The 27,990-nt window shown below is 36.1% G+C and overlaps 4 protein-coding genes across 7 annotated transcripts in view; 2 read left to right on the forward strand and 2 right to left on the reverse strand.

The window, feature by feature from the left end:
* Positions 1-4,018, reverse strand: part of LOC139691482 (glutamate receptor ionotropic, kainate 2-like) — a 29,136-nt gene extending 25,118 nt beyond the window's left edge. Inside the window, exon 1 of the mRNA XM_071589323.1 lies at positions 3,657-4,018. Coding sequence (XP_071445424.1) covers positions 3,657-3,738 — 82 coding nt within the window. The 5' untranslated portion in view covers positions 3,739-4,018. The remainder of the gene's footprint in view (positions 1-3,656) is intronic.
* A 2,567-nt stretch (positions 4,019-6,585) lies between these two features.
* On the forward strand, positions 6,586-11,073 carry Blos3 (Biogenesis of lysosome-related organelles complex 1, subunit 3). Of its 2 annotated transcripts, XM_071589298.1 has the most exons (6): positions 6,599-6,648; positions 6,724-6,813; positions 6,891-6,978; positions 7,165-7,302; positions 7,884-7,993; positions 10,386-11,073. In XM_071589298.1, exons 1-6 carry the CDS (start codon positions 6,646-6,648, stop codon positions 10,515-10,517), a joined length of 561 nt encoding a protein of 186 aa, XP_071445399.1. In that variant the 5' UTR covers positions 6,599-6,645; the 3' UTR covers positions 10,518-11,073. The 2 variants fall into 2 exon arrangements, with proteins under 2 accessions (XP_071445400.1, XP_071445399.1); XM_071589299.1 differs by having other exon boundaries at positions 6,586-6,813.
* A 10,603-nt stretch (positions 11,074-21,676) lies between these two features.
* Sod1 (Superoxide dismutase 1) lies at positions 21,677-22,695 on the forward strand. Its single transcript, XM_071589322.1, has 4 exons — positions 21,677-21,867; positions 21,948-22,044; positions 22,117-22,304; positions 22,384-22,695. Exons 1-4 carry the CDS (start codon positions 21,799-21,801, stop codon positions 22,489-22,491), a joined length of 462 nt encoding a protein of 153 aa, XP_071445423.1. The 5' UTR covers positions 21,677-21,798; the 3' UTR covers positions 22,492-22,695.
* Positions 22,696-26,063: 3,368 nt separating this feature from the next.
* Positions 26,064-27,990, reverse strand: part of LOC139691480 (intermembrane lipid transfer protein VPS13A-like) — a 140,309-nt gene continuing 138,382 nt past the window's right edge. For all 3 annotated transcript variants that reach the window (XM_071589321.1, XM_071589320.1, XM_071589319.1), the window contains one exon: positions 26,064-27,493. In XM_071589321.1, coding sequence (XP_071445422.1) covers positions 27,353-27,493 — 141 coding nt within the window. In that variant the 3' untranslated portion in view covers positions 26,064-27,352. The remainder of the gene's footprint in view (positions 27,494-27,990) is intronic.

Consider the following 27,990-nt stretch of genomic DNA (forward strand, 5'->3'; position numbering starts at 1 on the left):
ATTTTCATCACATCTCTTCCCTTGCACTAGTTTTTATAGTGCACTAGCATTTATTTTCGGCAACTGATGACAGTAAAAAATTCAATCTTTCATGCAAAACTAAAATTCTTAAAATAGAATATGCTTTCACGTGTCGCTTTTACACTACTTCGATATTACATCGGTAGGCTTGGAAGAAAATACATCAATTTATGCCGAAAGAGCGTTTCTACTCACCAAATCACGCAATTCACATGTCCCCGCGAGCGCCTTCCTCTAGCTAAGAAACGCCTCTTCTTACATCTTCTAAAAACCCATCGACAGCCCTCAACTATTTTTAAGGCACAGCAGTACGACTTAAAATATATGGCCGACGTATGATCAATAAACTTAGCATTTTACAAGTCTGCAGCGTAGAGGCTGCTGCGTTATTATAACAGCGTGGTGCTGGTGGCATCGGCTTAAAGAGTATAGCAGTATGCTATATAACATCATTATATTAATATCATATTTATACATGTATATTATAAGACTGCTAAAATTCAATGGCCTACAACGTTGGAAGTGACCTTAAACCAATAGAACGAATAATTCCATGAAACATATTGCAATACGCGATAATCAGCCAATTTCCAGCTTACTTTGCAGATCACGTCGAGACATTAAATTAAGGGATAATTAACTTCCTTCTATCACGGCGAAATGTTGGAATACGATATTTACTTAAGGAAAAATACGGGAAAAGTAATAAAAATTTACTCGGCGTTCCGGACAACATTTGCTTGACACTTGCTTGTGCCACGCGCTTCAAGTGTTTTGCCAAGCGGAAGGAAAGGACTGGACGCCATCCCAAAAATCGAGATCCCGCCTTAACATTCCTGGCAAAACTCCGAAAGTGTGCCGGGGTCCAGCAGCTGGCGAAGCAAATATTTTCACCATTCGACGCCTGAGGCACAATACAAAAGGAATCCTAACTTCAAATTCCAAACTCTCTGTTCAGAAGCCTCAACAGTAAACAACCACAAAGACCCTTTACTTGCTCCGCCACCGAATGGGCTGGCGTAATGCTCGGGGAAAGAAACGTATGTCACCATAAAAACATCCATAGAAAGCCCCAAGTTCTAAAAATGATGTCTATTAAATACTTAGGAAATATGAATATAAAATATGTCTATAAAATAATTAGGAAATGATATATGTCGGTCGATAATTAGGAACATATTAACGACAGAAGGAATTATAAGGATGCAATGGAGAACGAAAGTAACGAACTAGTTATAAAGAAGAGTGCAAAGAAATCAAAGCAAATACAGTCGACGAAATAATTGGGCAAAGTAGGCGTGGTGAAAAGAACAGTGCCAGAATATGAAGACATTTCAAAGGCAGAGAAAAGTAGCTATGCTACATAAGAAGGTATGATTGTCATGTGTAACGATGGAGAAACTATATTGACCACCAGAGATAACACAGCCAATGTGTTGATGTAATCTAAAGCTCATCAGGAAAGCTAGAAAAAGTACGCAGAAAATGTCATGACAAAGAGTTGAAACAGTGACCTCAGATATAAAAAGGGAATGCAATATATAAGAGATTATCATAGTCCAAGAATTATATATCGTATATTGAGGTAGAAGAAAACTTACGGGAAATTGAGGAGACCTAGAAAATAAATAATAGATACCATCTTCGCAGCACTAAGAGTGAAGGGGAAAATGACAAAGGAAGAACATTTTAATTTATTTGTAGAATGTACGTGAATTTTGGTAGAGGACTTCTTTAGGTCAGCTGGTATCCTATATCGAAAAGTGAACATGAAGAATGTGAAGATTATATGGCCGTCCGTTAAACTTTCTAAACTTACCTAACCGAGGAAAAAGTACTTCCCATAATTATCAACTGAACAGAGGGGCATAAAAACGACGACGTTTTACATATAGGGAGAGAATATAAAATGTTAAAAACTAAATTCTTAAAGTATAGAAAAGATGGATGAAGTCATGGAATGCAAAAAGTTGTGATAGGAGGAAGAAGGTCACATAATCGAGGCAGATAGAGGCCGAAAATATAGGTGGTGTGAAGTTGGTAGAAAGTACGAAGAACCAAAAAGGAAAATAGTTTTTATGAAATGAGTTCAAGTCGGAGGAATTCCATACGATACGTTTTAGTTGTCAGGAGCCGTTCAAAATCTACCCTTGATAGGTAGACCAACTACGATGATGTTAACGATGACAACGCCTGTGATCTATGTCTACGATTCGAACCCGTGATCTATTGTTAGCTGCCTGGTGACCCTGTTCCTCACAACGCTACTCAGAAGTTTTCATATATATGAGGAAATCAATTCTATGATCATAAAATAGATTTCCTACGGGTCGGTTTCTCATAGAAAATAACGCGGACAAAATATTTAAGAACATGATTTCTAAATTATCGCAGCCCACATATGACATATTACCGACGCTCGTTTAAGAAATATCTTCAATTCGGATTCGCTGAGTTTTTTCCCGACAAAATATGCCACTAATGTGAGCTGTTTCAATCATCCTCAGTTGGATGATTTTCAAACTCTATGGTTAGTCTCCGAAAAGATGAAACTATTCTAGAAAACCATAAACTCCTCAAGAAATAATTAACTACCTAGAATTCCATGTTTAGCTTTAACGAGTGACACACAAGCCCATTTATGATCCTTCAAGATCACCTTAATCAAAATCTCACCACTTCAATGAATTCTTTCAATTTTCATTAAACAGCCGGATGGGATTCCCTGTTGACCTGTATGTTCATACCGTAATTGTCATTTTTTATCGTTATCTCTTTCCCAGCTGATAAATGGATTTTGCAAATAAAAATCAACGTTGTGAGTGAGAAGCTTATTAAATTCATTGAAAACTCACATCTACCACTTCCATATAATTATGAAATGCAAACCAACTACGAGAACTCTGGAAAATAGGAAACGATACACCTGCATGAGGAATTTAGTACGAACTTGGGCTATAAACCCATTATGACAGCCATTGTCAACTATCCCCGGTGCATTGGAACCGAAATGTCGCCTCTAGAACCAATGTTGCGTTTCTCACTCTTCCAAGTATTTATTATTGAGCCATTGGATCATTGAACTTGATTAATCAATGCACTTCATTGCTGCCCCCCAAAATGCTATGACAAGGCTTGTATTTTGGTTTTGTAGACTAAAGAGGTCTCTTTTCAACACATTTTCAAAATGCTTATTACGGAATTCTAATTATGCCCTAGGGTTTTAAGTCAAATTATAGCGTAGGACATTAAAAAATGTTGTGTTTCACCTGAAGGAAAGAGGATAGAAAGTAAAATTTTACGAAGTTACAATTAATTACAAGTTTTTTCAGGGTAATTTCTATCCGAGTAGTTAATTACTTCTTATTTTACTAATTACTAACTAAATTTTGAAGTTAATAGTAGATAAAATGTTTAAGAATCGGCACCTAGATAAATAAAAGGCTCTCTGCTGGTAAAAAAAACAGCTAAGATTGTTTATTTTACATCTGTTACTGACGAAAATCACGACTATGCATGGAAATGGCTACGCTTTCATACGTATACATACACGCGTACACGCACATTAACTATTTGAACTGTTAGCAAGCGAACGATGGCTTATTTAAGGGACATTAATAGCAAGAAAAACTCACCAATTGGAATAGTGTCTGGAAGCGCTAAAGACCATTGAGCAATTAGCCCAAGGATGATTACAGCGAAACATGAATACTTCATCTTAGAAAAACTCCTGATCAGTAATAACTAGCCTCCTACAACACACTCAAAGGAAATGCATCGATGTCGTTGTCAGATTGTGGCACATGAAGAAACACACAAATACGTTCACGACACTGATAAGGCACTAATTCATTGGCATCTTGGTTCAGTTGAAAAATGGTACACTGCTTATTAAAAGATTCATATCCAAAGCATCTACGAATATTTCAGTATTAAGGGAAGAACGCCATTCTTGTGAAGTTCGAACTGAATAATGCGAGACAGGAGCGTCACACTTGGCACGGTTCACATTTCTAAATTAAGAACGAAAAAATATTAGTTGAGGATGCGCGCTCCTCGCTGGAGGGAAGCGATGGAAGCAAGTAAGGCGCATTTAGGGCTCCCCATTTTTACGCAGCCCCTCTAATAGAATTAAGAGAATGGCTAACTCTACCATTTAGTATTAAAAATATTAATAATGGATTAAGAATCCATTCACTAATTCCCCATGGTAAACGACGGACAAGGAAAAATATATCGCGATATGCTAATCTGCTTAGGTAATGGTACCGATCCCACATGGCGGAAATTTAAAAAAATACGCATGGAGATGGCATCTTAACTCTTAAAAAAGTATTGAATCAGCTGGCTCTATTAATTTCACGACGAAACGAAAGTAGCTTTTGATTGTCGTAAAAAATGATTATGATGAAATAAATGTGAATGGATCTGTAAGCGTGTGCAATCTTTTTTAGTATGCAATTGAATAGTGCGTTTTCATAAAATACAAATAAACGCTTTTATTCCTATACTAATCGCATCGTTTTAAATTTCCCGATCGCGCCTGAGACAATAAGAGGATGAATACAATGGGCTCGATCGTCACGAATCGGAACGCGGGCCCTATGTCGGCAGGAAGTTTACCGGGTTTTTCAAAATTATAAGATTGTAGATTAGAATCTGCAATAACTCAGAATCGAGTGAATTTTCCGGAATAAGTTCCCAAAGAATTACTAGCACTACGAACATTAAAGCGTAGTGAAATGTATCACATTCAAATATGTTACTCAAAAAATGTATTCATGAAAGCAAAATTCAGGTACAAACTCATATTTCAAAAGTCACAGTCTGTATACGATAACATGGAGGTGATCAAACTTTCTCCCTTTCACGAGTTTAAAAATTTACTCAACATAACAAACACTTTATGGCACTATTTCACTTGATGACACTCATTGTCATAGGCTGAAGAATCCACGACAAGATCCTAAAGAAAATGTACCTTGAAATAAAAGTTCATTTACTACTTCCACATGATATCATGAAAATCCATGATGTGACATATCAAGAAGGGGAAGAGAACTGGTCACAATTCATCAAGTAGTATGATAAGACATAGTTTGGAGTGCTCTGGAACATCATGATCTGCCTTTGTTGCCAGATTATATAAAGAACATACAAACTTTTGAAGTATGACTTTATACGTGACATATTCCACAAACTTTACATTGAAAATGTTGAATGTTTGAAGTATTCAGCCACTCAAATGCTGCAAACAGATCATTGGATGTTTCAGTTTAATTTTCCTTTATCAAATATAAAATAAAATCCTTTTATAATAAGGATATACATATTTCTGTGGATGTGCAAAAATAGTATTCCCTTTGTTGCTAATATTTGCAAAAACTGATTGATGATTGATATTATTTTATTTTTTGCCAAGTTAAATTCCATCTGAAAAATTACTAGGTCAAAATCCCTAAATACTGCAATTTTCATGTTTGCCATGAGTACAATGAATAAGTCAAATGCCATTGGAATCCAAGACATTAAGTTTGGTGAGTTCTCTAATATTCAAAACAAACAAAACTTGTAAATACATTCATTGAGGAGGTTTTCCCACTTAAGGATATAGATAAAAACTAAACTAGTGAGAAAGGCCCTGAGAATTATTCAAACATGGTGTTCAGCAACTTATTATAAGACAAAGAAGCAGAGAAAATAAATCCATAGCCATGCAGTGATTGTAGCAACTCCAGTAAAAATGGACAGTTTGTAAGAGGCATAAAACTCCTTTAAATCTCTAATAAACATTCAAAACATATTTGACTCCATATCATAACTCCTGTTTCATGGACAAAATTTTCCTCTTATTTAATCGTGATTAACCCAAGTGGTTTGAAACTCACTAGCAGTCAAGTGTTTTACAATTGGGATGCACCTCTTATTCTCTTACCTACCATTTTCCAGAGGTCTAGTCTTGTTTCATTTGAAAGATCCTTGTAAAACACCTAAAATCATATGAAAAGGTTTTCATGTCACTCATTTTAAAAACACAAGAAGCACAATAAAAGCTGTTTCACCACTTCCATGCATCAATGCTATTGCATTTGGAATTTCTCTACCAAGGCACCTGAAAAATGAGGCAAGGCATGCGATTAATCATAAAACAAAAATCTTATGTATTTGAAGCGATGTAAATGGTAACTATCTTGGGAACTATTCATGCATTACCCATCAAAATGGTCTCTCAATAATTAAGAAATTCAACACGACCGGTGCCAATAGATTTAACCTCAGAATTAATTTTAAATAAATTAGAATACTACTAGGCAAAATGCCATAAGTTCTCTGAGCTTGAATGGCCAGAGGACACGGCAGCAACCCCTAAAATGGGCGCCATATCTTTTGAAATCCTATTAAAAAGAGACGTTTCAGGCGTGATATGGTGGAATATCATGATTAATTAAAAAAACCTTAAAAAAATTTTTAGGAAAATTGCTATTTTTAATTAATTTTGAAATCCTATTCATTGGCAGATCAAGAGTCGCTTACGGTTGTGTATTTGTTTTCCATGGAGTTGTTTTGCTACTCTCGTCCCGTATTTTCCCATGGCTATAGACAGATAGTTGTGATGAGCGTGTTATGGTATAATTTTTTAAACTGGGGCTCAAAGTATCGGTGAATACAAATGTAATGGTATTTTAAGTGAATTTCTTTCAGAATTTACAAAAATCCCATAAAATGGAAGGAAAACCACATGTTGTCGTTGGCGAAGCTCCCGAGTCTGACTGTGAAGATGAAATAAAAATTGTAAATAAACTATTTCGTTTTAGGTCATCCTTATGACGCGTGCATTAAGATACATGCTATTAATAAATATTTTATAGGTTCAAAATTCAAAAATCAACCCTGCGTCAACCCCTCAGGGCATAGTGGTGGCAGGTGAAGCTCCAGAATCTGATGAGGAGAACGAAGGTATAATATATGCGTCTTAATTTTGACTTCAAAGAAAAGAGCTAATTTTAAATGTTGCCTGATATTAAATCAAGGCGTAAGGAATGTTATTAATTAAATTTTGTAAGTGAATAGTGCGAAGAGGGTTTGCATCTGTAACCGAAGGATGTCATTGTTATTTCTTTATTGAATCGTTGGAAAAATAAGACGCAGGAAGTGTCAGCAGCTGTGCCAGTGTTACGTCAGTATCATCAACGACATCGCATGGGTCTAAACAAGCATCTAGCTGGAGAAGTAAAGGCAGTGATGGGCCGAAGTATAGTACATTACTTCATAAAAAATTACGTGAGTTTAGGTTTCTTTACTCAGTACATAATGTAAACTTGTGTGTGCAAAATCGTAATGCAATTTCTGGAACACCATATTCCTCGTAGAGTTACTCATTTACTTGAAATGTTGTAATTACTAGTAAAGTATTTGTTGAAAGAAACTTCATTGCATTAAACTAATTGACTACGGACACTGATTACCATTCTCCAATGAACCTGCTTAACTTTGAAAGTGTCCCTCTTAATAACTTAAATATGCTCCATAATCATAATGGAAAATTAAAGTTTTAACCGGGAAATCATCAGCCCCTAGATTGATGTGATATAACTTGCCACTCTATTCTTCTCTTGGTTTACCTCTTATCTAGTAAATGATACATTTGTGTGTAAATCGACATGTATACAATCGGCTTTGCGACGGCAACCTTACTCTACCTATAAAAAATAGGTGTTTTATCTTGTAAGTGTGATCTGTCATTTGAACTACTGTCATGTTTACTGCCTTTTGGTACATCATGGACTTGATTGCCAGTCCTTTGATCAAATGGCCCTGTTAAAATCTATATTCGTCATTAATAAATCTTGTTTTTCTCATAGGCGAAAGGAATATTTCTCTTCATCGTGATATATCAGAGTTGGCAAATCATACAATCCACAATGCTACCAAGGATCTCAATGCTATTAACCAAGGACTTCTACGGTCACAGGTAAAAATTAAATTGGTGGTTAAATTATAATGTAGTTTAAATATCAAAACTGAAGATTTCACTCGGGGTGGGAAAAAGTCAAGTTTTTCTTCATACCATGCAGGATATTTTGTGAGATTTTTCCATACTTCCTCTGAGCACTTTTATGACGATTCACCTCTGGTCACATTTTCAAAGAGAAGTAATACTCGGTAACGTTCCCCTACGTCATATAATGTGTTGTAATAGTAGAGGAGGGTGTGAAAGGCAGGTGGAGTGGAAAATGGGCGGAATGAAGAGTCTACACAAAATGTTTATCATGGACAAATTCTGAAAGAAATATTTATTCTTTTAGTGAGTGATCTTACTGTAGTGGGCAGCCGCTGCTGGGTTTGTTGAAATCGGAAATTAAGCCATTATCCAAGAAGAGAAGTACAAGAAAATGTGAGGAGCACCATACCATATGTGTCAAAGGTATTGTTATGCGTGCCATCTATAAGACCTTACAAAATCATGGAGATGAACACAGTGGAGGAACAGTGCAGCTTCAAAACAGAAGTGGGCATCAGAAGTGCAATAGGAATAGAGTGGAGCATTGGAGAGTGATGTCTAAAAAAGGGGAAAAGGCATGTGTGTTTGTTTTGTTGATTTGATGAAGGCTTTTGACCGTGCCTCCTGGGTAAATCCTTAAAAGAAAAGGTGTGAACCGGAGAGAGAGAAGACCTATTAGTAATTTGTACGTAATCAGGAGGTATGTGGTAGAATTGGTGAAAAGAGGATGGATTGGTTCAGAGGGCAGTGAGGTAAGGGTACTTTATCTCCCACACCCTCTTCAACCCTTTTGTGGAAGACATGGTTAGTATGTGTGGGAAAGAAGATACAGGAGTATCAGTTCAAGGAAGAAGGATTGTGCTCATCAGGTTTGCTGATGACATGATCTTTTTTGCTGAGGATAAAAACCAGTTAAATGGGATGTTGCAACATTTAAAAGGTATGAAATAGGAGTACAGCTGGATGATAAACAGGAGCTAGACCAAGGTGATGAATGTGGGCGGAGACAATGTAGTAGATGTTGAGATGGAGGGATAGGGGCTGGAACAGGTGCACAGGTAAAAAAAAGCCGGAGGAGTGAAAACAAAATTAAAATCAGGATATAAATGGCTGAGGAAGCTTCTAATGAGAAAATAAAAGTTATGTAGCAAACTGGATGTTGGAGTTGGAGAAGAGGCCTCCATGGACCTGGAAACCATGGTAGATGACCTATGGTGATGAGTGTTGCAGAATACTTGGTATTATTCCAAGAGTGTACAGCAAGATTCCCAGATAATACACTTCTGTATTTGGTTTTCAATAAGGATCATTTTTCACCTTTATCGGTCAATTAAACCATACAAATGAAAGGGCCATTTCACCAAATCTGCCTTTTAAATTTGGTCTTGAGATACTTTTGAGTAAGGTCATATCTAAATAAAATTAACCTTTTGATACCTTGCCAGGGCATGCAGAGAATGTACTGTCTGTCAAAGCACCCATGTGTCTGGATGTCCACCACCACTAAATTTAGCTGTTGTAGTATTTCATGGAGGAAATGGCAAAATGATTTATGTCAGGGAGGAGGTAAACAAAAGAAGATTGGAAAGGTTTGATTTTGAGCCTTAACATTGAGCCACAACCCACCACACGCCCTTGCGGCGGCTTGCGGGGTATTATGTAGATGTAGATGAACATTACTAGCTGAAGGAGGTCAATAAAATGTCCTCATTAATTGTATCCAATTGGGTCTCGATTTCCCTTCCTTCCCAACCCTTATGGTATTGTGCAATTACAAGATATAAAGCTTGAGCATATCTCTGTCAAAGGGAAGTAATGAATCATATCCTTAAGAGATGCTCGTGACAAATAAACCTGAGAAATTTAGTTATGTTGACTCCAGGTTTCCTGTTATTTGGAGCCTTGAGTTCTGCTAAGGCCCCTTTGCATATATGTATATAAAAAACCATAAACACAGTAATCAATCTGAAGGTCGGTTTAGTAGGTGATGGTAGAGTTCACCCAGTACTAAGCCCTATACGGTGTGTGAAATTCACATCAGGGTAGGGGGGCCAGTTCCTTTCCCTGTGCCAGTTATGGTTTCCCAGGAAGACCTGGTACCCGAAAAATCACTTTAGCTTGGGTGAAGCTGCAGGTGCCCCGAGTGCCTTGCCCGGGAATCGAACCTGGGACCCTCCGGTCAGCAGTCCAACGCTCTACCCACTGGACTACCTCGACCCACATATATGTATATACATTAGCAAAATAGATCCTTTAGTGAAAATCTTAGCGGGTAATGAGTGATTTATATAAAAAATTTTGCCTTCATTTAAGTTTAGAATTGTGCACCTCGTTTTAAAAATCCATACAACTTCTTTTTCAGGTAACGTTACAAGAGGCTGCAACTTCTCTTCATGTGCTTCTTGCAATGACTGTTAAGCTAAAAGACTCCTTGCAAATGACTTTTTCTTCCTCTGCTCCATTTTTGCCAAGTATTCATCCCAATACCTCATAGAGATGGCTGCTTTCATTGAGTAACCTCTTAAGCGTGTAGTGACTGAAGTATTTTGCAGTGCTCTGGCATAATGGTGTTAGTTCTTGAATAATCCTGAATTGCATTTGGGAAAATGAATTTAATGATTCATATGTGATATTGTGTTATAAATAGCTAACTTATATCCTCTATCCTCATCGAATATTCAGATTAATTTGTTATTCTTGTCTTGATATGGGACTAGTTAGTTTTGGGTGTCGGCAAAGATGAGGGTATTGCCAAAAAATATTTAATTCTAATTTTGTGCTGTTAACATAAATGTCTCATTTTCAAAGTAAACTAAATGTATAAAAACTTGTTAAAAATAATCGACTACATTCCCGAAACTCGTGAGTGGAAAGAACGAGGGCAAGTCGCAAATGACCTTAGCTGTCGGTCGCCTCCCCTCAAAACTACTACTACTACGAGGGCAAGTGCATGATCATATGATTCCATGATGTTAATGTTATCATTTTTATTATTGTTATAGTATGTATATTATCTTAAAATAAAGTTGAATGAATAATAATGGATTATATTATGTTGAGTTAATAAGTTTGTTTTCCTTCGATAAATATCAGGGAAAAGTAACATTTAGGGAAATTAAATTTGAAAGAGAGACAGAAATGGCTCACAGTCCATGTTCATTGAGTTATTGCTAACCTGCATATACATATATATTAAACAAAGGCAATAATTAAAAAACATCCTAAAATGAATCCTATATAATTTGATAAAGAACAGGTGTGAGATTTTAAATGTCCATATTTATTGGTTATAATTTGTGCTTAACTACCTGCTGGACCACTCAATTTGTAACCTACACTGTGCATAAAAACTTACTCATTTGGTCAAAATCTCTTGGAAGCCCAATCAATTATTTATATAATCATTTTTTAGAACCATGCATTAGAAAGTGTACTCATGGAAATAAATCATTCTTTGAATTATTCATGTGAAAGAGAAACCTTAGTTACACACTTGTCACATTTATAACCTTAGTAACTTATTTAATGCTAATTATGTTTTGCATAAAATAATTTGAAATAACGTTGTCTTGCATAAAATACTTTGAAATAACATTGCGAGTCTTTGGAATTATAAAAGCCATTTCTAAGATTGCGGGTAAGCTGCTGAATTAAATTGAAAATGTTCAGGAAATGACTGCCTTAAGAGGGTGAATAAATGATACTTCTTGTAATTATGAGAGAGTTAGCATTTCTTCTAAAACAGTGTTTAGGAAAATTTTTGCACCCCACTTCAACATTTCAATTTAATCCTATGCATCTAATGATGATTCCATCTTTTTATGGCACAAGGAGATGTAATCATTTTATATGACTGGTTTTGGTTCTACTGAACAGGTAATATGCAATTAAAAGGGGGAAAACTAAGTACCACATACAATGGTCAAGGCTGGGTAATCTCATGGGGATAATAGGAACAGTTTCCTGGTTGTTTGGTTTGACAACGGCAAGGTATGGCCATTGGGGAGGGTGAGAAATGTGAGGCGACATTTAAGAAAAGGAATAAGTTGGATGTGGGAAGTGATTATATTCTTTAAATTTACAATTTTGTGTTACCTTGTCAAAGGAAAGTGTATCATAATTTTAATTTATCAAAACTCCAATAAATAGGCACAAGAGGTTCAACATGTAGGAGCAAATATCACAGCTATGACACATTTTAAAATTTTACATATTTACCAAAATTTCCACTTTTTTCATGAAAATTTTTCTAGATAGAAATATTTATTTTGTATTCAAGAATTAGAAAATTAATTATATTGCTTTAAATAATGGTTTAATGTAATCTAAAACATTGAGATGCTTTCTGTTAAGATAAGTAGACTTAATATTATCCAAGATGGACTAGATCCACGTGTGTGGTTACTGTCAGGTTATCCTGATTCTATACTTCGTTTGAGCAAAAATTTGCAGTGTGGTTCGTGTTAGACTGAGAAAAATACTAGGCAAAAATGAAGCATAAAATGAAAATTGATCCTTGATTTGATAAAAGTAAAAAAATATTATTCTTGGTAATCTACCTGTTAAGGTAGTTGTCCAATGAACACAGCCTATAAAATCATAAATTTGTTTGCTGTTACCAAAAAGCAATCTGATATTTGGCACTACAATAAAAATTCCATATTTTCATTTTATCCAACGTGCATGCATATTTCCTAGTGTTTTCCCCTCACTCACAGACTTCAATGTACTAATCAAAACAAGCTGTGGCCATCTTTCACATTTCAGAAGCCTCCGAATTATACCTATTGTCTTACTTCAATGACCATGTTTCTGCACTGGCCACCATGCTCCATATTAAAGTTTTCACAAGCTTTTGGCCTTATTTGATTTCAAATCCTGCAATACCCTTTCTAATAAGCCATAAAGTATGACTCAGCATGAGCTGTCCTTATGCACATCATATCTCTTTCTACGTCTAAGCTTGCTGGCCTAAGTCTTCACCATATAATTCCACAATATATTCCTTCCATCACTCCTGAATCTTCCGTGATTCAAATAATAATTTTCTTGACACCTATGATAAATTGCCTCCTTCCCTCTATTAATTTTCTGTCTTAGTTTATCAATCAGAAATATTATTATTGTAGGTAATCTACCAGTTAAGGAAGGTTTTATATGGACACAAATGGTACAGCTACAATTCCTTGTCTCTCTTAACAAACACCAACCAAACATATTATTCTACAATAACCCCCTCTTCATCTCCTTATACTTCCTCCCTTCATTCCATCCAATATCCTTATTCTATTCCTGCCCTTTCCTTGCTTGCTTAACATTCTCCCCTCCATCACAGTCTTCAACATCCCAGTGCCAATCAATATTCTTTGCATCCATCTTTCCTGCCTCCTTTGAATTTCTCTCAAGAATCCCCTGACCTTCCCCACCATGCATAGCACTTCCTCATTTTTTTCCTTTCTGTCCACTTCACCATATCCATCCTTCTCCACCGAAACATTTCAAAAGCCTTCAATCTATGCCCATCATCCTGCTTCAATGGCCATGTTTTCACACCATACATTACTACTCCCTATATCAAAGTTTTAATGAGCCTTTTCTTAAAATCCTTACCCAAATTCCCTGTCATATATTCCCTCATCTTTGTGGGAGCTTCTTTTCCTAATGCAAATGTTCTCCTTATGTCCCTGCTACAATGACCATTTTGGCCCAAATCACTTGCAAGATACATAACTGTTCCACCTGCTCTAATGTTTGCCCTCTTATTTTAACCTTTTGCATTCAGATGTCGAGTGTGACTCGACATGTTAGCAACGGCAGCAGCTCGTATGTCAAGCCACACTCGACACGGAGTTTCACAATGAGGGGAATTGGGATTTTTGTCTATTTTTCCAATAACTTTTCTTGTAATCATCTGTATGAAAGGACAAGTAAAGTAAAGCTTAATTAAAAGCATGGCTTGTTTTATAAATGAATAGTAATGACCCATTATGTCGTCGTTGACATAAATGCCGTCTCCAAAGGATGCCACCACCTATGTAGATGTTTTTTGTTATTTATTTACTGTGTTGTAAATTCTTTTTCATTTGCATTGTTTGCCCTTCATTACTTGGAAATCAGCTAAATGTAAGGCAATATCTTTTAGAGATTATTGGTGTCTGAAAAAAGATCACCAGAATGTAAAGTTACCTCAGTCAGCTGATCCTTAGTTCATTGCTTTCTAATTTTGAATCTTTCATTTCCTTTTCTTCCTAGTGTCTGCTGTCTCATCAAACATTCTGCCTGCTCTTTTCCTATCTATTGCATAGTCGGGAATCTTGAGTAGGAGGGTCCAAGATATGATCTATTATATTCATAGTAAAGCACACACCTTAGGCCTTTTCCTGGAGTCATGGATTTTTTAGGTTGCATCATCATTGTTTCAGGAGTGTCCAAGACATGAGTCATTGATTCATAGTGACTTGAACCCTGGCACTTTTCCTTTGTCGTGCTGTTTTGAGGTTGCATCATCCTCCTGTGGTAAAAAAACCTTCCTAATCTTAGTCTCCGAAGTTTGCTTACGTTTCTAGATGCATAACGCAGGTGTTTTCCCTAATGACAGAGGGTTTTCTTACAACAGATGCTTTCCCTTTAGTTGGACGAATGCTTTCCAGCTAGTAGTTGCTCATTCTGAACGATTTTCACCTCCTCACGATGGATAAGTATTCCAAAGAATGAGGAAGCAGCGACGAAGAATTTCACATCAAAATTGACGAATTTATTGACAAATATAATAGTGACAAAAGTGAGTTATCTGAGAATGCGTTTGGAGATGATGAACCAGTCACTGGTCCAAGTGGAACTATGGAAAGGAGAACGTCCAAAGATCAGGGTGAATGTACTGATAGTGACAGTGATGTTGAATTCACAATGACAAAACGAAGATGCACAATTGTTTATTCAAGTGATAGTGGTGGAGATATAGGTGATAGTATTGTGCATTCGGGCATAAGGCCCAGTGAAAGTAGTGTTTATAGTGGAAATCCAGAAAAAGAAAAGTGGAATGCTGTATCTGTGAATGACCTTGATCCTAGCAGAATCCCCTTCTCCAGTGGTCAGTTACGTGTTAGACCTCAAGTTCCTTCTGGATGTGCCACACCAATAGAGTTTATCAGTTGTTTTTTACAGACACATTGATACAAAATATAACGGAAGAAACTAACGAGTATGCTAGGCATAAAATTAGCCAGAAAGAACTATCACGGTGATCCACGTGGAATAATTGGAAAGATGTGACGATTGCGGAAATGAAGGCTTTTCTTGTCATAATACTAAATATGGGTGTATTGAATCACCCTAACTTACAGAGTTATTGGTCCACGGATTTTGAGTCTCATATACCATTTTTTCGAGCTGTTTTCTAAAGAGAAAGGTTCTTGCAAATATTTTGGATGTTACATTTGAAAAATGATCAAAAGTCAAGTAAAGATTTGAGAACTAGAACCGAGAAGGTAAACTGCTTCTTGTCATACCTAGAAATGAAATTTAGGGAGAGATTCTGCCCTGGAAGGGAGATTTCTGTTGATGAGGCTGTTGTTGGTTTCAAGGGAAAGATACACTTTATCACGTATAATCCTAAAAAGCCAACAAAATAGGTTATTTGTCTATATGTCCTCTCAGATTCCAAATGTGGTTATGTACATTCATTTGTCCCTTATCATGGTGTAATAACAACTGAAACATTGGTGAGACCTGATCTCCCTTTTACTAGCAGAATAGTTTTAGAACTGCATGAAAGATTGAAGAACTCAGCATCTGGTTCTCAAGGCTATCATTTCTTCACTGGCAGGTATTACACTAGTGTCACTCTTGCAAGGGAATTGCTAAAGGAAAAAACATACTTGACAGGGACAATAATGCCCAATAGAAAAGATAATCCACCTGTTGTCAAACATCCAAACCTAAAGAAAGGAGAGACAGTGGCTTACAGGGATGAAAATATAATGCTCATTGCATGGAAAGACAAGAGGATAGTCACAACGCTCGGTACTTGTGACACTGCAGAGACTGAGTCCGTGGAAAGGAGAGTTCCTGGTGGTGGGAATGAAATAGTTTTCAAACCCAAGGTTGTGACAAACTATACCAAGTTTATCGGGGGAATTGATATAGTGGATCATTAAACAAGCATGTACTGATTCATGAAGAAAACACTAAAATGGTGGTGTAAATTGTGTTCCTGGGGGCTTGAGGTCAGTGTTGTAAATTCATTTATATTGTATAAAGAATGCCAACAAAGAAAAAATGAAAAACCGATCTCGCATGTGAAATTTGTTAGGAAACTAGTACACGATCTCGTTGGAGAATTCCGAGATGGTACACAAACATCCAGGGTTAGATTACTATCCACAAACATAGAGCAATGTTTAGATGGAAAACTCCATATAATCACACCTCACCCTAACAAAAAACATACTGTGTGCTGTTTGCTCTAACCGAAAAATCAAAGGTAGAAGAAGAGAGACGATATATATCTGTGAGACATGTCAATGTAAACCAGGTCTTCATGTTGGTGAATGCTTCCAAAAATATCATACCATGAAAAATTGTAGAGTTTAAATTATGGTTTATCAATAATTATGTCACAAAATCCAAATAAATAAGTTAATATGAAAAGAAACTCTAGTTTTTTATTCTAGTGCCACGCTTAGTAAATTTGGGGTATTTAAAAAATTGAATCCCGAGTAGACTAAGGCAATCGAGAAAAAAAGCACCCAAATGCAAAGGGTTAAAGTTTAGCTTAGCCTTACTTTTTCTAGAAAATTGGATAACCTTCGATTTATTTACATTTATTTTCATCTCATCCCATCGCACTTAATTTCTAATTCACTCAGCAATACTTTCAACCCCTTGGCTGACTGGCAAACTAAGCTTAATCACCAGCAGACCTTACAGATGAATATTCCACTTTCTATCATTACTACCTCTAGATCTTCCCACGCCTCTTTAATCAATTCCTCCACATACTTGCTGAACAGTACTGGAGATAATGGACAACCCTGCCTTGCTCCTTTTCTTAACACTGCCCATTTGGACTCTCCATCCCCGACTCGCACGAGACCAGTCTGAGAAATGTGTAAGTTACGGATTAGCCTCCTATCTATTCCTATTTTCAGCAATATATTCATTAGTTTTTCCCAATTCACTCTATGAAAAGCCTTTTGGAAATCTATAAAATAGGCAAATGCAGCCTGATTGTATCCTATATTCTTCTCTGTAAGAGATCTCATTACTGCAATGGCATCACGCATACCTCTCCCGTCCCTAACCCCAAACTGATCCCCTAAGTAATAATTTGCCCCACTCTACATCCTCTTGTTGATCCTGAGTACCACTTTAGCTGCTTTCAAAATCCTTTCCGATCCATTTAATGCTTCTACATTCTATTTCATAATTACTCACTAAACTTCATAACTACTAAATTGTGAACAAAGTCCACATCTGCTCCAAAGACACTGTGTGAAATGATCATGCTGTTCGGAAACCTATGCCTAACCATAATATATTCTAACTGATGCCTTTCTGAGTCACCTGGAATTTTCGATGTATACCTATGTCATTTGTGGTGTCTAAACCAAGTGTTGGTGATGATTAGCCTGTATCTCCTACAGACCTCAATTGCTTTCCCCCCAAGGTCAGTCCCCATACCTAAACCGTCATCTCTCCCCTCATCAACACCTCTTCCTTTGCCTACCATCGCATTTCAATCCCCATCACTATCAAATGTTTCCCTCCAGGGGATGATGATGTCCTCTAACTGATATTGTACCCTAACAACTTCTTCCTCCCTATGATTGCATGGTAGCATGTATGCTCAAACAATTACCAAGTTTGTTATTTCTGCTTTTACTTGTAGTAGTAACATTCTATCCATTACTTGTTGTATTTTAGCTATGCTTCTTCCTACATTTTTATTCAATATTATTGCCACCCCTTGCTGGCTCTCTTTCCCTCCCCAGCATATTACTCTATAACTATCGCTCCAATAATCCCAGCTATCCTTCCATCTAACCTCGCAGAGCTTTAAAACATCTATATTTCATTTCATCTAAATTTACCGTCTTCAACATTGTCCTAAATTTCCAAGTTTCTATTCTAATTAATTTGTCCCTTTTTTGTGCCTTCTGTGCTACTGCTGTCAGTTTTGTTTAGCAAAGATTTCATGAGATGATGACCACAGGAGCCTTGCCTCCCCCGCTGCCAGGGATGACACATGGCTGATTGGGCCAAGTCCCATAGTTGCCAGGACTCATTTTCTCTGTACTTTACACATCATGAAATTCTTGGGATGAATAATTGAGGTGGTACCCCATGTCCTTCCTCAATAGTGTTTTCAATTTGACACCATTGCTCAATGGCCACTCCACTGGGGTTAAACACCTTTGCAGCAGCCTCACTGAGGAACAGAGTCTGTGCAGACTACCTTTAGTCTGGCTCCTGTCCTTTGACCTATCTGGATGGATGGCCCTACTAGAAGCAATAATTAATACTGCTGCCAGCACAGGCCTGGGGGTCATTGGAACAGACAAGTCCTCGCATTACATCAAGGTTGTAGTCCATTGGAGGAGGGATTCAATAATACACTCCATGAATAATGAAAAAAAGTTTCACCATACTGCCACAGAGAGAAAAAAATGTATATTTAATGCAGAACTGGAAAATTGTATATATACGTAGCTCTCCATGCACAGATGCATTACATCAGTTATTTCTTTTAGTTTCATTTAAGTATCATTTTCAAGATGAATGGTACATTAACAATATTATTTATTTGTCCCCCTTCACTTCTTCTCCCTCTGTTCAGGGTAAGCATAATCAAAATCATCTTGAATGTGTTTCTTTTGGGACTTACTCCCTTTTACTTATTTCCTCCCAACTGCCCTCTGTCACATTACGGTATTGCTTTATGCATGCTGCTCAGTTCTTGATACTTCTAAAATACTTTGTTTTGAGACATCTTCAACCACATGAACTCACAACTGTCTCAATCCGCTTCTTTCTAGCAAACCATTTCCTTTACTTTTATATGCCTGTTTTTGACCTCACTCTCATTCATTCATTCAACGAGATCACACCAGTAGAGCGCACTTCTTTTACATTCGGTCAATACTGGTGCATCCAATTCACATTATTTAATAACCCACTCTTTCCTCACCCCTCACAAAAGTTCCTTCAATACCACTCCCACCGCATTTAGTAAACATTTATGGAAAACATTTTCTCTCATTTAATAATGATTAACCCAAGTGGTTTGAAACTCACTAGCAGTCAAGTGTTTTACAATTGGGATGCACCTCTTATTCTCTTACCTACCATTTTCCAGAGGTCTAGTCTTGTTTCATTTGAAAGATCCTTGTAAAACACCTAAAATCATATGAAAATGTTTTCATATGTCATTCATTTTAAAAACACAAGAAGCACAAGAAAAACTGTTTCACCACCTCCATGCATCAATGCTATTGCATTTGGATGCTAACAGCCCCATTTGTCATAGGATTGGCCATCATATTCATGAAGGACTAAACCAAAGTAAGCATAATGGTGGTTCAAATGGCAGCATAAACTTATATATTAAGAACTGATTCTTTATACAAAATTAAGGTCGATTAACACATAAATTTATCATCTACTAGGCTTGAAGAGGTTAGCAAGAAAACTAGTTCAGGCGCAAATCGCATCACACTAATCTAAGGAAAGATGACACACTTCGCAATAAATTTTTGTGCCAAAGGATTAAGAATATCAGCCATGAAAAACATATGAAGAAGTCTGCCATGAGAAAATAAATGTATTTTCATTTATTAGTGAATTCCTCTCTGTGTGGTGGTCATAATTTTTAAAAGGGAAACATTTATACTTAAATCTAAGTACTCTCATTTTTTCATTGGTGTCCTACATGTGGATAAGGAATGTGACGGTAATTATTCCCCTACCCTACAAACAAAATTAAAATATTAATAACCATGTAATATGCACCATTTTTGGACCCTATGTAAGTCGCTTGCAAGAATTTATGGTAATTTTCTGTAATCGTATCATTTTGAATTGATATCAATATGAATTATACCTTACCAATAATTAATTAAAAGCAAAACCCTCAATAGGTATGCATACATACCTATCGCTGCGGCATGAAACAGATTTCTCTACCATGGCACCTGAAAAATGAGGCAAGGCATGCGATTAATCATAAAACAAAAATCTTATGTATTTGAAGCGATGTAAATGGTAAATATCTTGGGAACTATTCATGCATTACCCATCAAAATGGTCTCTCAACAACAGGCAATGCAACCCAGCCAGTGCCAGTAAACCTAACCTGTCTAAGCTAAGAATTAATTTGAAATAAATTATAGTACAACTAGACAATGCCATGATTCCCCGAGCTTTGAAGGCATACATCAGTAATAATCTCAATCAGTTATAATCAGAAGCATCCCCTCGAATAGGCGCCAAATCCGTTAAATTCCTATTCGTTATCACTCTTAAGAGTCGCTGGTCGATGCCTATTAGTTTTGCAACAGTCCCGTGGCTCTCACGAAATGTATCTGATGGAAGTGTTATGGTCACAAATACTCATTCAAAACCTTCCCATCACAGTTAGCTAACATTTATTCAGGCACTTCTGTGCTTCTCCTGGCATGCCAAAGTTTTATTTTATGCTAATAATATAATAATGAGGAAAGTACATTTTTATAACCTGCCATTTTTGCTGCCAAGGCCAACAATCATTTTTGTTATCATTATAAGCATATTTAAAATATAAATCATGGAGGTCCTTGAAAATTTTTTAGGGCCTTCATAGTATAAATAACATCTATCACTTATTTTTTAATGAATACATAAATATAGAAACTTTGACAACATCTAAAGCCTTGTTTTCTTCTAATATAATCTAAACGATACATCCTGGTGTTTTTACATGTTATCAAGATAATCAGCCTAGAGTAAGGGAGAGTATATTAATTGTAGGCAGCATTAAGGCTGGAAAAAGTTACAAGTAATAAAGGCAGACATTGATTCCATTAATTTAATTAATATCAGGGGAACACTGTCTGGCTGAAGATAATATCATAAGGACCCCCTAACACCTACATTTAGTAGATATAAAACCTTTGATTGAATTGAATTTTGATTTCAAATATCTATTTTTGTCAATATAGAGTGTTTTAGTTGCACCCAAACTTGAAAATGTCTCCTTGCTGTAGCGAAATTATGTCTCTAAATGGCTTATTTACCTTCACAAACAAAATTTATGATTCTGTGTGGCCCTTATACATCATTGCCGAATATGTTCCTATGGTACCAATTCTAGATCATTCGTACTTTAGCAAAATCATGACACATGGGTTATTGAAGTTGTCGCCCTTGATGATCCATCAACAATCCCACGGAACCACACTAATGTACATACAATTTCCCAGCCATTTCATTGTTTGATAAGTTCTACTTCTTACCTTAGTTCCCTGATAAAAAAAGAGAAAGACCCACGCATTCTTAATATTAATTAATTCAATAAAGGATTTTAAATTTTAGCGCTTACCGTAGTATAAGCTCTTGACATCTAGCGAGAATATGTTGAACTATAATATCGCCGGCCGGTACATTTGGGTCGTTCAATTGTTTTTACTTCCTGGTTTCCTACGCCGCAAATAGATCAGGCATAGACAGTCGTCTAAGTCCTTGTGAACATTTGGTTTCGTGAAGCCTGAGTGTAATTAATTCTCGTCATAAAGTTAAAGATGCCTGTCAAAGCTGTGTGTGTTCTTAATGGAGAAGTGGTGAAAGGTACCGTGCATTTTGAGCAAGAGGTACGTCAGGCTATGAGGTCAAATATTTCAATTTTGTTGATTTCCAATTGTGTAATTAATGATGCGTTTTTCACTTTCAGAATCCGGAAGCACCCGTGAAGTTAACAGGGGAGCTCACGGGTTTGTCTAAAGGTCTTCACGGATTTCATGTCCACGAATTTGGCGATAATACAAACGGTGGGTGTTACTTGATCACAGCCTGTCTTGTATATAAGTAATAGTAATGCGAACTGTCATTTTTTCGTTCAGGATGCATGAGTGCTGGTGCTCACTTTAACCCGCACGGTAAAGAGCATGGAGGACCTACAGACGAAGTTCGTCATGTTGGCGATTTGGGTAATGTTGAAGCCGGTGCGGATGGAAAGGCCAAAATAGAAATTGCGGATTCCATGATCTCTCTTTCTGGGCCCATGAACATCATTGGAAGAACGATGGTGGTAGGTTTTGGAACATGTAAACTAATGTTCAAATGATCGTAGACATTGTTACATTGTCTTACGCAATGATATCTTTTAGGTGCATGCAGACCCCGACGACCTTGGGAAAGGTGGGCACGAACTAAGTAAAACTACTGGCAACGCTGGCGCCAGAAGTGCTTGCGGAGTCATTGGAATTGCGAAATAATTACGTAAATGTATTTGGATGAAATTAATTATATTGTAATCATTCCAATATTGTCTCCTATGCGATTTCTCCTCGCTAGCAAATTTGTTTTACCACACTGATGTGGGCAGATTTTATGTTAACATGTATCGTTAAGGTCGTTGGATATTGAATTTTTGTAAGTTCCTCTGGAATATAAGCAATGGAATAAAATAAAACCACAAATTTCGTTTTTTTGGAATTTTTCCCCGAATCAAAACAATTGCTTCAACGAACGAACTTATTTGAACTAAGTTGTATTAACGAGACATTTTATCTAAATTAGGTGACTCTTGATATGTTAAGTCCTCAAATTACATGGTTGGGGCATAGGACCATGGGCTTGGTATTAAGGTGAGCCTATTTCCATTGCTTGCTCGTGATAATTTTTTACATTATAGGTGTAATGTCACATGAGCAAATTAATGATAGATTATTAATGAAGTATTCGAATTACCCCTGGTCACTAGTAAAAGTTGATGACATCTAAACATTTTCTTTGAATTTCGTGTTGATCTCATCAATTTGATACCCACAGTGTCGATGATGCGATAAGTTTCTAGTAGTGTTCATTCCCTGGGAATGTTGTTTGTCTGAATGTGGAACGCAGGAATAAATGAGAAGTAAAAATCTTACGATTGTTATCTATACTGTCCACCCACTGCCCGAGACATTCGTTGCCTGTGACGATGCCCCATATGGCGAAGTGCTGGCTTAAATTTATAACTGTATCATCCTTTGGCTCTCTTGCCATTAGTTGCCTGTGACGATGCCCCATATGGCGAAGTGCTGCCTTAAATTTATAACTGTATCATCCTTTGGCTCTCTTGCCATTAGTTTTATACTCTTGATTATGAACTACATCATAAGATAACTGATACACCCGATGCAACTGAACAAATCTTGTATCAATCAACTACTTCACACGCGAGGACTGACTATTCTTTTAGTTTCAGTCTTGCAGATTTAATAAACTTGGTCTTTTGTGTTTGTCATACATTTTTCAACCTTTACAAAACTGCTTTAATTTTATGATTTAATATTGTAACATAGCTAGTGATAATCTTTAGCTCCAGCGAAACTCTGTAAATGAGTGGAAATTTGGCCTCAAATGAGAACCTTAGATAATTTAAGTAATTTTATGCGTGCTTACTGCATCCCTCTGGCCGAAATCAATTAACACGTAATAATTTCATGTGTTTTTGGCACACGCAAAAGCTGTATCAGGTGACTGTGTACAAATATGTAGAAATTTAAAAATGAAGTAAATCATTGACTACATTATATCTTAACTTGTGGGAATATTGAAAACACGCCAAGTGAAATCTTTTTTAAGATAGCATAGCAATTTTCGTAGTCATTGTGAGATCAAGTAATCTTTACTTTAAATAACATTAGACCATTTTAATATTTTCCCATTTAATTTTTACCCAATATTTGCATTACTTAAATTACCCTACTTCAGGTGATGTCACTATACTTTTTACAAAAGCCAGAGGGCTACTAAGGTTTTCAAATGAAGCTATAATTTGACTTTGAATTACATTAATGTGACCATAGACAATTTTGACTATGAATTATTATTCTGTAATCTACCGGCTAAGGTAGGTTTTGGATGGACACAACTACCAAATTAATATTTTGTGAATCCTAACAAAAAACAACCCAGCAACCTACTCTACATCAAGCCCCTCTTCATCTGTGTACTTCCGCCCGTCCAACATCCCTATCCTGTCCCTGCCCTTTCCTTGTTTGCCTATAATTCTCCCCTCTATTGCTGTCTTCAACATTCCACTGCCGATCAAAACTTCCTTCATCCATTTTTGCTGCCTCCCTGAGGTTCATTAAAAAAAACTGCTTGAAGCAAAGGCATTTCTTGCATAGGTGGATGCTCTTATGATTACTTGGTTTTCATTTTGTTCTTTTGTACTCCGTGATGATTTTAGCTCTCAATGACAAAAATTAACTGTCTCAAAAATTGCAATGAAGACATCTTTTGCTGGTATAACATGTGTAGTGGGTGAGATCTGGAAACAGTCCCATAGTGCATTAATATGTGCACATTTCTTTAAAGTGGCAAAATTTTATGCAAACTTGTTTTAAAATCTATGCTACCCAATGAACCTGACATAACACCAGCAGTGGTGACATCAATGATGAAGTATGGGTATTAGTTATAAAGGGAGGCGACTGACAGTGAAGGTCACTGGCACCATTACAGATAGGTGGGTCTTTTGAAAGATGTTTGACTTTCAGAGAATGGGGGAAGAGAGGAGAACAACCTGGCATCAGTATTAGCCTACACTTAATGAATGAAAAATGACAATGGATCCCCCATTTAGTATCCCATCTGACAAAGCATGCTACCCTTGAAGCACTCTCCACCTAGCACCCCAAATAGGGTTTGCAATACAATGATAAATCCTTTCACTACTGGAATTTTAATCCTATCCCACTAGACAGTGCACCAACAGATGAAATGGGATGAGTCTACTGCACTGGACACCTCATTGGACCTTGTGATGTGAAAAGTAAAGGTTTACTTGTTATGAATACTAGCAGTGCATTTGTATTTGCTGTAATTTTAAATTTTATTGTAAATTGAAAGAGTGTTAGTAAGTAATACTCGTGTATATGAGATGCATCTCAAATTTATTTTGTCCGTAAGCAATTAGGTTTGTGGCCATAAATAAAAGCAGTGGACATAGTGACACTCATTTTCCTGTGATTTGTTAGAACATTTTATGCCCAAATTCAGAACAAAGGACTTAATGACAAGCATGACTAGGGGTTGGCAATTTCAATGGCACATTGAAGCACTGAATTAGCTGGAGTAGTCTGGTTTGTGCTAGCAGTGCATTTGGAGGGCAGGTATTAATCAGAATAAGATCCAAACCAATCTTGCCAAGTTCTAATTATATTTTCACTATTAGTTGACATGCTGACCAAAAACTGAAACACACCGGGGTATAAAATGATTATGAGCACTTGCTAAGTTTATTCATGCCAAATAGACTTCTTTTGTGACCACTGACCCCCAAGCCAAGAAACATCAGAAATGTATGCATTTCTAAATTTTGAGTAGGCCTGTGCTTGTACTGAATTTCCACATAGTTAGCATCAGAATTCCGTGTTGCATTAAAACTCAAGACCATAAATTTTTATAATCAGGTACATTCCATAGTCTGAGAATTTTAAGCATACGTACATGTTAACGTAAATATATTCACTGATGCAAGAAGTACGATCAGTTAAAAACGTAAGCTCTACAAAAGAATGCTTCTATTCTGGAGGTATAATGTATACTAATGTAAATTGAAATCTTACATATACATCTTACTTGCAAAATTAAAATCTCTCCTCACACGATAACTTAATTTTAACTTCTCCCCAATTACTGATGTGGATTTTGAATTGGGTAAGAAGCCCAAATATACACCACAGTATAATGTTTCCCACAGTAGTAATTCAGATTGGGTATACTACACGAAATCCAAACATTCTTGAATAGCACTTAAACAATTCTGTTTCTTGTAAATAAAAAGCACAAAAAGCAGAATAACATAGCATTTTATCTGTATGTTTTTTGAAACTCATTTGCAGTTTTAAAATCAAAATTTACACAGCATAATTACACCCAACAATATATCCCTATAAGGGTACATTCATAAAACTCTCATCAAACAACAGATAACATTTTCTTTACATTCTTATTTACAAACATACAATACTCATATACATGCATAAAATCCTGAAGAGAGTACTCAGAGCACATTCATTTTTTTAAATTGAAATTCCATGATTTAACATATACTGGAAAAATAGCTGTTATAAACTTTATAAGTACAAACTTATATGTGTTACTCTCTTCAATCCATCTACAATCGCCTGACCCAATAATTAAATTCATATATTTTGTAACCACTTATGACCTGCAGATTTTACCCTTATCACCAACAGCCTTGAATATCAAAATAATGTATACAAATATAAATGATATAAAAGTTAAAATGAAATAAATGTAATTATATAACAAATTACAACACATTTAATAATACTGATAATGATTAGATGATTGTGGCAGTACCAGAGGTTTAACTGTGTCTTTTGCATCATGTGGTAAAATTTACAAATAATATCCACCCATTCTGATTAATTTAATGAATTATGTTAATTAGGTTGACTGCCATCAGAGCATGCATGTCAGAAATAGCATCTCACATTATGCAAACTTAATAATCTACAACAGTGTTTGCCTTAATACCTGTGATCCTCACTTGTGGATACTATAGAGATTATAGTTGTGGTTTCGGTTTAAATGTCTAGTATCTAGACCTAAATGTCATCCATAAATCGCTCATTAAAAAGTGAAAGGGGGTCTTATATCTTTCTCATGGCAATCATTGATGTTAATATGGTAAGATAATAACCTGATTCAAGAAAGAATAATGGTCATTTTAGTTCTTGGAAGGTCAAAACAATTTTATTGTCCATCACAATAACAACTCTTATCACTCTCTTTTCTTCTCTAAGCATACTGCCTTCAGAAGATTTTACTGTAATTGTGTATGGTTGGCAGTCAACCTGTTTCAATTGACATTAAAACGTATTCTCATAGTGTATTAAAAAGACTATACGTCCATTTAAGAGACAGAAAATTTTAAATAATGCATGGATCATAACTTCAGACTTGCAAAAAAGTAATTTGTGTGGTGACATGAATGTTGAGAATAGCTGCTGATGTTAGTCACATCAAAAATAGAACAATTACCAACACAACAACACTAATACTGTTCTGCTACATGTAATCCATCATACCTAGTAATACTTAAAGACAATAGTTTCAAAGCTGAATTGGACAGGGTTTGTCCTCCATATTGATAATCATTGCCATTTCAATTTTGCTTTGTAGCCACAGAAGGACAGCCTTGTCTTCTGACTCCACAAACCGCTCATCACCAGAAAAGAAATTCAGGCTCTCATCCTGTTCCAAAGAGATTGTTGAAATAAGAAGCTAAAGAAACATATAGCATACTTCTTACTCATCAATACTTGAAGCAAAAATGAAAGTTATATGATTAATCTATAATATCCCAATGCATGGTGTATATATATATATATTGCTGTTTGTCGTTTGAAACAAATGTTGGATGGATATGAAAGAAAACTATGGACAAAAGAAATACAATAAGCTTTATTTATATTACTTTTTCTCTTTGTGAATAAAGTTGGTGCCTAATCGATTCCCTGGAGTTTGATGATAGGAGCTATAAACTTGTACAAACAAGAACTGAAGGAAATTTGGAAAGGGAAATAATTTATTTGGCATCAATTGCAGTGCCAAAAAAGCCAAAAGCTGATTGTCACCTGTACAACAACATATGAATAAGCTTTGAGTTGCTTATTTCATTATTACATACTCATCATAATCAGTGTAATATATTAATGTGGTACAATAAATTTTGTTTGTACAGATGTACC

This window comes from Hetaerina americana, unplaced genomic scaffold (genome assembly GCF_022747635.1).
Source record: "Hetaerina americana unplaced genomic scaffold, ioHetAmer1.1.p SCAF_36, whole genome shotgun sequence".
NCBI lineage: Eukaryota > Metazoa > Arthropoda > Insecta > Odonata > Calopterygidae > Hetaerina > Hetaerina americana.